General features: G+C 42.9%; 1 protein-coding gene across 1 annotated transcript; it reads left to right on the plus strand.

Moving 5' to 3' along the window:
* Positions 1–1,492: 1,492 nt before the first annotated feature.
* On the plus strand, positions 1,493–8,727 carry Efcab10 (EF-hand calcium binding domain 10). Its single transcript, XM_031356126.1, has 4 exons — positions 1,493–1,862; positions 5,331–5,495; positions 5,600–5,687; positions 8,653–8,727. Exons 1-4 carry the CDS (start codon positions 1,754–1,756, stop codon positions 8,687–8,689), a joined length of 399 nt encoding a protein of 132 aa, XP_031211986.1. The 5' UTR covers positions 1,493–1,753; the 3' UTR covers positions 8,690–8,727.
* The last annotated feature ends 1,058 nt before the right edge of the window (positions 8,728–9,785 follow it).

Genomic DNA, 9,785 nt, shown 5'->3' on the forward strand with positions numbered 1-9,785 from the left:
GGGGTGGGGAATGGTGTTGCAAAAGCCAAGAGGGTCTAGAGGAGCTGTGGGATTACAGGTAGTTCTGAAGGGAAGATGGGAAAAGAGGGCAGGAAGGGGCACAATATCCTGGTTGGGCCTCAGGAAACTGCAGGATTACAGCTCCAAGGGTGGAGAGAAGGAGTCAGGTGAAAGGGCTACCAGGTAGCCTTAAAGACACTTACTGCCTAAGCCCAGCTTTGAGCCTATTGCATGTAATGAATTACAGAGTTTTTGCTGTATATGCAAATTTTTCTTCTTGTATAGATGTATAATGGCTTAATTACAGAAAACAAATACCTCTATTATTTCCCTACTGTCATTCATCAGCATGCATGTATTAGATTGTATTAAAAGGATTAATTTGTTCATTCACTTATTTATTTTGCTGGGCTGCCCCGCCCTCCCTCCCTGTCCTGGGATTGCAGGTCTTCATCTGCATATCCTGCTGTAATTTATGAGTCAATGTTCTGTGTGAGATTGCTGGGATGAAATCTAGAGCCTCCCTCACACTAGACCAGTGCTCAGAGGCTCATCTACGCCCCCAGCCTTTTTAAATAGGGTCTTTTGGTTTTGTTCATTTAGATATTTGGGGTGTTGTTGTTATGGCAAAGTGGGAGATCTAACCTCCAGTCTTTACATTCTAGTCAAGTGCTATCCCATTGAGCTATGACCTAGTCGCAGATGCTTGCTTTGTTGCCTTGAATGTCATAAAAAGAAGAAAATAAAATCATTAAAGTATGTTTTTGACTTGGGGAAAAGAGAATTTTCAAGAATGACTGGAATGGCCCTAAACATATATCAGCTAATTTGTATTATGTATTTCTGTGATGTAGCATTTTGGGGCTTTGACAATTATAAAATCAATATACCAGCCAACTTTGAAAAAAATGTTGAAGACACTCTGTGCTTTGCAGTATCAAGTATTCAGCTAGCGTTTAATTCCTTAAAATAAGCAAGCACCTACGTGCACACTGGTACACAAATTTGCTTTTATTGTTAATGATGTTTACAAAGCAAAATGATTTTCTTTGATTTAGTTTGCTTTGGTTTTCTGAGACAAGGCTATGTATCCCAGGCTGGTCTTAACCTCTCTTTGTAGCCAAGGATGATACTGAACCCTTAATCTTCCACCCCCAAGTGCTGGCATTACATACGGGCATGCACCATTGCACCTGACTTCAAGGAACTTTTTAAAAAATTATATATCTATTTTATACAGGGTTGCACAGGAAAAGTGTTAAACGTGGAGAAAGTTTAGGCAGCCTTGGTGTAGTTCAGCAGAAAACACCCAAATTCAGTATCTGTAACCTGAGACGTCCTGACAGAACATCCTTGCAGGCTGCTCACCCAGAAACTGCTATTTAGGATTCTTAGAACTGCTAACGTTCTTTTCTTATTAGTAAATCCTGGGTTCTTATCACTTAAAACCTTATCCTGGGACAAACAAGTACAGGAAGCAGGAACCCGGACCAAACACGCTCAGCATCAGTCGAAAAAAGGGTTGGCATCCGCACGAGCCGAGTGCCCTCACAGACTGCCTGTCACACCCCTGCTTCTGTCCCAAGGAAGCCCCTGGAAAGGAGTTGTCCTGGTACCTGGGAGGGAGGAGGAAGAGGAGGAGAGGCGGGACTCGGGAAGAAGGTGAGCTGTTTCACGTGACTGAACACAAAAGGGGCGGGGTTAGGCGCCCTGGAGGCTGCCTAGTCGCCTAGCAACAGCTCAGCTAGGAAACATGGAGCCTGTGGGTGACCGGGAGCTTCAGGCCAAGCTATATTTAGAAAAACATCGGATCATGGAGTTGCTAAGTCAACTTACTAGCTACCTCCTCTTTGCCCGACCAAGTAAGGGTCTTGTCTCCACTGCCTTTCTGTCTACCTCTCCCTAAGCAAAGGGTCCCCAGCCCGCCGCTTCAATCCCTATATCCAGTTCTCTCCACTCGCTACAATTCCCTACTTCCCTAGTTCAAAGGCTCTGTGAGCCCTTCCCCCTCCACGCACTTCCCCAGCTCTGAGTCAAACGTGATAAATGTCCTCTTGGTGCAGCAGGGAGTGGTAGGGAGGCCGGCAGAGTCTGAGAGTGGCAGAGTCTGGGGACTGCCTAGCTCCAGGTCCACCCCTCAGTTATGAGTGCTTGTGGCAAGGCTGAATGTCATCATTTCTCTTCCACAGGAAAATGGAGATAATAGTACGAATCTAAAGGGAACAGAACTGGACAGAACACCGGGGGTGGGGTGGGGGATTATTAAAGAAATTACAGCTATATCAAGCCTTAGCCAGGCAAGCAATAGATCTTTTCAATTCCAAGGAGTCTCTAATTTATTAAGGGAGCTAGCTAAACAAAGGCTAGCGTGAGCTGCCAGGATCCTCCTGGGGAGTCAGGTTTTTTCCTGGCATTTTTATACATTAGACTCCTTCAAAGTCTGGGTTATTTCATAATTTTTATTAGTGTGCTTTCATAATAAGTCTCCAAAATTCCAAAATGTTCTTTTACTTCTGTGGAAAGAAAACAGAAATACCATTCCAATACAGACGGAAAAAAAGAAAAGAAAAAGAAAAAGAAAAAACAAAACAAAACTGAAAACTAGTAGGACCACTTAGGGGATGAGAAAAAATTTTGAAATTTTTTTTGTATTTTAAAAAATGTATTTATTTGAACTCGTAAAGGTGTTTTGCCTGCATATATGGCTGTGTATCCTGGGTGTGCGTGCATGCCTGTGTGCCTGGTCCCTGAAGAAGTGAGAAGATAGTGTCAGATCCTCTGAACTAGAGTTGCCCATGGTCTGAGGCACCATGTGCATGCTGGGACCTGAATCAGGTCCTCTGCAAGAACAAGTGCTCTTAACCACCGACCATTAAATTTAAAACACAAATTTAGTACATCTAATGGTCAGAACCGTCAATGGTTTGTTTTGTTTTGTTTTTTTGTTGTTGTTGTTGTTTTTTGGGTTTTTTGGGTTTTTTTTTTTTCTTTGAGACAGGGTTTCTCTGTGTATCCCTGGCTGTCCTGGAACTCACTCTGTAGAAGGCTGGCCTTGAACTCAGAGATCCGCTTGCCTCTGCCTCCCAAGTGCTGGGATTAAAGGCGGGCTCTACCACTGTCCGACCAGAACCGGCAATGTTTAATATACATATATAGTATGCTTATGCTTAGATTACATTTCCTTTGTTTTTCTTCTTCTTCTTTTTTCTCTTCATTGTCAAAGTAATGAAGCCTAGGCTTGTCTGGGAGATGGCCCCTGGGCGTCTGTGGTATGTCTTGGCTAGGCTGAGTGAGAGGGGAAACGTGTCCATCAGGTGGCAGCATTCTCAGGATTAGGATCTTGGAGATATAAAAAGCAGAAAGTAGGCTGAGCAGGAGCAACCACCTCTCTGCTTTCTGCTCTGGGGCTTTCCCTGCCTTGATGGATTTTTAACTCCTGTACTGTGATGCAAAACAAACCCTCTTCCCTTAAGTTGTTTTTGCCAGAGTATTTTAGCATAGCAACAGAAAAGTAACTAAGGCAGAGACGCACACTTCAAGTAATGACCAGTATGGCTTCCTTAAAACACAGAGAAGCCAGGCATGGTGGCACATGCCTTTAATCCCAGCAGAGGCAGGCAGCTTTCTGCATTTGAGGCCAGTCTGATCTACAGAGTGAGTTCCAGGACAGCTAGGGCTACATGGAGAAACCTTGTCTTGAAAAAAAAAAAAAAACACATACATACATGCATGTTTGTATGCATATATACATATGCATATAAATACATAGAGAAGGGCAAGTAAATAACACTATGGTGAGATAAGATTGGTCAAATTCTAGCAGTTGAAGTTGGTGATGGGTCCATTATCCTTTTCTTTAGTTGTGTTTTTATTTTTATTTATGTGCGTGTCTGTTTCAGTATTTGCCACGTGTAGCCAGGGGCCTAAGGAGGCCATAATAAGGCACCAGATCCCCTGGAACTGGAGTTTCAGGCTGTTGTGAGCCACTTGAGGTAGGTGCTGGGAACAGAACTTGTATCTTCTGCAAGGGCAAGCATTATTAAATGTTGAGTCAGCTCTGCCCCAATAGCCTTAAAAAATTAATTCTCACCAATAACTTTAAAATGATTTTTAGAAAATGTGGCCTGAGACCTAATATTCAAAGAATAAAATGCAGTGAGCCATCTAAGTGGCACTGTCTTATGTCTGATTTCTGCTGTGATTGCTGCATTAATTTTGGAAAGTTTTCTCTTTCTAAATCAGTTGGACACAGGAGCCTGTTGAGCCAGAGCACCACTACTTTGTCAGACACAAACGTTCTGCCTCGCCAGAAGACGGCATTTGTCTAAGACTGTTTCTATTTCCTGGGTTTCAGTCTCTTCCCTGCGTCATGCCAACCCCTTTGTCTTTCTAACGTCCATCCCCTTTCTGCAAATTAGATCATCTAGGGAGCTTGTAAAAAAACCAGCCCAGGTCTAGTCTGGATTGTGACGGTCAGTCATCCGAGGTAGAGCGCTTCTATGTTTAGTTCCTTAAGCATTCTCTGCTGCACTGTAAGGTTCATGGGAGCAAAGCCTGCACCTTTGGTAAGTCTATACTGGTTTACTGGACCCATCACCAACTTTAACTGCTAGAATTTGACCAATCTTGTTTCACCATTAGTGTCATCTGCTTGCCTTTTTCTTTGTATGTATGTACATATGTATGTATATGCATATGTATGTGCATTTGTGAAACTGTCCCGAAGTTTCACAAACCGGGTTCTCTCTCGACTGAAGGGAGAAAAAGGGAACCTGAAACACAGAATTTGAGAACAAAAGGACTCGAAGCCAAGTTGAGGGGTTCCAATCAAGGCTTGCCACTTTACCGTTTCAGCATTTATACATGAAAGCCAAACTGGATCTCTAGGTTACAATGATATTGCATAACATAAGCAATTCGGGAGGAGTCAGAAAGAGTAGGAACAGAGTCAAAAGGGGAAGCCGGGCTTGGGTGGTGGTTGCAAATTCTGATGTCTCAGAGCTGAGGCAGTGGGGGAGGGACCCAACACATTTGTATGTATGTGCATGTGTATATGCATTTGTATGTATGTACATTTGTATATATGTGCATATGTATGTATGTGCATTTGTATGTATGCATATGTATATGCATATGTATATATACATGTGCATATATGTATATGCATATTATGTATATATGCATTAGTTTTTCAAGGCAGAGTTCTCCGTGTAGTCCTGGCTGTCCTGGAACTCACTCTGTAGACCACGGTGATGACCTCACAAGTGATTGTTTATACTTGTGCAAAGTTTAATTTCATATATGAGTAAGTCTCAATCGTTTATTTGCAGAAAAACCGAGAGAGTTTTTAATCTCTCTTTTGGAACGTCTGAGAGTTGCCAAGATAACACATGTGGCATTTCCCTACTTTATGGACCGCTCTAACATTGTGTCCATGTTTGAGATGATGGATACCGCCGGCAGAGGCTGCATAACATTTGTGCAGTATAAAGAAGGTCAGCACAACCCACAAAGGGACTGAGGGGGCTCCATAACTTTCTCTAGCTGAAAATAATCCTACTTTGTAAATTTTCATTTCTTCTCTTTCTCACTTTTGTAGCCCTAAAAAACTTGGGTCTGTGTAATGCAGATGAAGTTTTGAATGATGATGGACATGTAATCACTCTGGATAAATTCAGGGATGAAGTGTAAGTTTTAAAATATTTTAATAGCATGGTATGACTTTGAAATATTAATACCATTGCATATAGAGTACAACCACCCTATACACTCTAGTGTGTGTTTGTGTGTGTGCACACGCATACACATGTGCCATGACACACAGGTGGGGCCCAGAGCAACTTTAGGTATCAGCTTTTACCTCTTGCCTTGTCTCTTTGTTGTTTACTGCTGCACTATGTACTCCAGGCTACCCAGCCTGTGGGCTTGCAGGATTCTTCAACTCCACCTTGTAGCTTGCTGTAGAAGTATGGAGTTCACACTATAGTGCTCAGCTTTACATGCATTCTGGGGATTCAAACTCAGGTCCTCACACTTGCATGACAAGTATTTTACCCACTCAGCCATCTCTATACACCCCCACCCACTACCTTTTGAGTAAAGCATTTCATTCCCTTTAACTTTCAGCAAATAGCAAATGAAGGCAGAAAAGCTCCTTCTGGGAAGGAGAGAGGTGATGATAGGGTCAAAGAGGAAGTTACAGAGGTAGCTTCATTCTTTTCTCATTAGGAAACCTCATCAATGTGGGGTGCATTGGAGCACACCTTTAATCCGGACCCTCAGGAGGCAGAAGCAGGTAGATATTTCTGAGTTTGAGGACAATCCGACCTACATAGTGAGTTTCAGCACAAGCAGGGCTATGTAAAATGTCTCTTTCTAACATTAAAACAAGACAAAAAACAAACAAACAAGAAACCTCATCCATCCTCACACGTAACGGGAGGAGGCTCAGTCTGCTAGAATTACTGAAGCTCTCCACTCCGCACAGTAGCTGGGAAACCTCTGTATATAATGTAGAAGAGGACCAGTGGGAAGCCTGAGTGAGTGAACATGCTTCCCATGCAAGCCTTGTAACCAGAGTTTGATCCTTGGGAGTCAGGTAAAGGTAGAAAAGAAGGACAGAAGACACAAAGTTGTCATCTGATGTCCATGTGCATGCTGATGACACCCTATTACACAAAAATTATAATCATAGTTACAGATTGATATGACTTTAGATAGATAGTAACAAGCATTGGAATCCCAGTATTCTGGGGGAGAGCAGTGGCAGGAAGATAATGAGTTCAATGCCAGCCTGAGCTGTAAAGCAAGTCCATCCCTCCCCTTCCCCATAGAAAATAGAATAGAATATATTTTAGAGTGTTTTCTCAAAATTACTTTCTACAAGGTAAGTATCAATACTGTAGGCCATCTGTGTGCTTGCCTCTTTTTTGTGATTTTATTTTTATTTTCTGGATATGAATATTTGCCTGGGTATGAATGAGTGTGTCTGTGCACCGCATGCCTGCAGTGTCCACAGAGTCCAGAAGAAGGCTGTGTAGGACTGAAGTTACAGCCTGTTGTGAGCCACCACGTGTGGGCTGGGCATTGAACCCATGTTCTCTGGAAGAGCAGCCTCTTAACAGCTGAGCCATCTCTCCATTCCCCAGCTGGGCAATTTTAGATTGAGATGTTACAGCATTGGGAGTGATAAATAATTGCCATGTCAGAAGAAAAAAAAAACTAGAATAAAATTTTATAGGTGTAGAAATCTTCCAGCTAATTAAGCTCAATTTGTGTAAAAAGCCTAAGTGTCTGAAGGTTTATTAATCAAGGCATCATTGCCTGAGCTGGGGATGTTGCTGGAGAACTTCCCTTGCAGGAGCAAAGCTCTGAGGCTGATCTCTAGTACCACACACACAAAACCTATTACTCCCAAGACCAAGGAAAGAGTAAACAGGAAGAAAAGTTTAGCGTCTCAGACCAGGGAGATGGCTCATTTGGCAAAGGTCTCGTGACACATCTATAAGGATCCAGCTTCCAATCTTGAGCTCCCATGTAAAAGCTGGACACAGTGGCCCATGCCTGTAATGCCAGCACTGGGAAAAGCAGGTGGATCTCTAGAGCTCACTGGCCAGCCAGCTTAGCTAAACGAATGAGCTCCAGGTTCACTGAGACTATGTCTCAAAATTTAAAGTGGAAAGCAAGTGAGGAAGACACCCACCATCCACCTCTGGCCTCTGCTTGCACATATTCAAGTACACACCCAGACACACATACGCAAACGGATTTCTTATCTCACCAGCTACATCAATATTACCACAAGCAAATGGCTAAAGCAGTGTCTGGTCTCTAAAGTGTTTCAGCCAGAGAAGAAAAGATTGCCATTGTCACAAGAAATGGGAATAGGAAGGGCTGGGGAGTTGCTTAGTGGTAAAGCTGTTGACATGCCAATGTAAAGTTTGTTCCCTAGAACCCATGTAAAAAGTCTGACGTGATGTGTATACTTGTAATACCTGCCTAGGGGAGGCAGCAACGGAAGGAACCCTGGGACTCACCCAAAGTCGCAGGAAGAGATTCCGTGTCTAAAACAAGGTGGACACCTTGAGGAACAATATTCAAGGTTGACCTCTGGCCTACACACACACACACACACACACACACACACACACACACACACACACACACATGGGTAAGTATACACACATGCACAGGAATTTACACACAAATACAACTAAGAAATGCCTTAAATGGAAGGATATGAACGTAGAATATTAGGAACAACCACAGCTTAACTACCATTTTATAAAACTTATTTTTTCTTTGCAGTGGGTGGGGGTGGGGCTGAGACAGATAATATCTCACTGTATTGCTCAGGCAAGTCTTGAACCTTCAGTGATCCTCCTGCCTCAGCCTTCAGAAGGCTAGGATTATTGATGTCTTCCACCACTCCCAGTTCACAGTGTGTTTCTCATATAAACATTGGATTCCCAAAGTAGATACAGGAACCTCCATGACCAACATGCCTTCATAAGTATTTCCATAATAGTTCCCCTGGCTTAGCACAGTGGAGGTCAGACCCAGCTGACCTTTGCTCTCAGGCAACTGCCTTTGTATTGGTAATGCAGTTACTCTCCTTTCCATCGCTGAGTTTTCTGTTCTTTGTTTCCTTAGGAACAACAGGATGGAAAAAATGTGGTCAATGTTTTAATGGCATCGTAACTCAGGATAATAAATGGTCTCACCAAGTTTTCATGTGTCGGGTTTCATTCATTCAACATTTTACCAGACAACTTCAATCCAACTGCCGTCTTTGTTAGACAACAGTTTTCTCAAAGACACATTACTTCCCACGGTTAGGCCAGCTTGTCTTCAAATTAAGCAGAATCTCAGCATTTTGTGGAGCCAGTTTGCAAGTTCCAACCACACTTATAGCTGCTGTGGCAGGAATGTGCTCAGAAGTTGACTGCAGGATGCAGATCAGAGAGATGCAGGCTTCTTCTACACTGTTTAGGAAGACAAGAAAGAAGAGGAGAGAGCCTCCACTGCACCACCCACAGGATGGATAATGACCTTTGGAGAGTCCTACAGCCATTTTGACTATCTATGGATTTACTATTTTGTTTTTTAAGTATGCTGGGACTACATGAGTGTGTGGGATCGATAGATGATTAGCTAGTCATAAACAGCAGGACTGTGTTTCATTTTGTCACCAGGGTTTGCCTCAGGAAACTGATGCTAACATTAAAGGCAGCTATGATTTTAGTTCTAATTAAGAAATGGGAACAAAAAGAAAGGGAATAAAAATGAATGCAGCAGAAAAGGCAAAATAGCAAGACAAAACAAAATCATAAATCATAAATAGGTCAGGGATGATGGCACACACCTTTAATCCCAGCACTCAGGGAGCTGAAGCAGGAGGATACCTGTGAGTTCAAGGCCAGCCCGCTCTACACTGTAAATTCCAGGCCAGCTTGCATAGTGAGACTCTGTCTCAGAGACCCAAAACCAAAACAGACATAGGAGGGCTGGTAATATGGTTCCTTGGGTAGAGTGGCCTGCTAGCAAGTTTGGCAACTTGAGTTCAATTTTTGGGATCCACATGGTAGAAGGAGAGAACCATTTCTCTCACAAGTTATCATCTGGCCTACATACACACACACAGAGCACATACACACACATACACAGGCGTGCATGCATGCATGCACGAAAATAATTTAAATCATAATAAAAAAGAATAGGGGCTGGAGATTTAATGTACTAGATAGAGTTCTTGCCTAGCATGGGTGAAGCATGGGATGGGACTT

This window comes from Mastomys coucha, unplaced genomic scaffold (genome assembly GCF_008632895.1).
Source record: "Mastomys coucha isolate ucsf_1 unplaced genomic scaffold, UCSF_Mcou_1 pScaffold6, whole genome shotgun sequence".
In the NCBI taxonomy this organism is placed as follows: domain Eukaryota; kingdom Metazoa; phylum Chordata; class Mammalia; order Rodentia; family Muridae; genus Mastomys; species Mastomys coucha.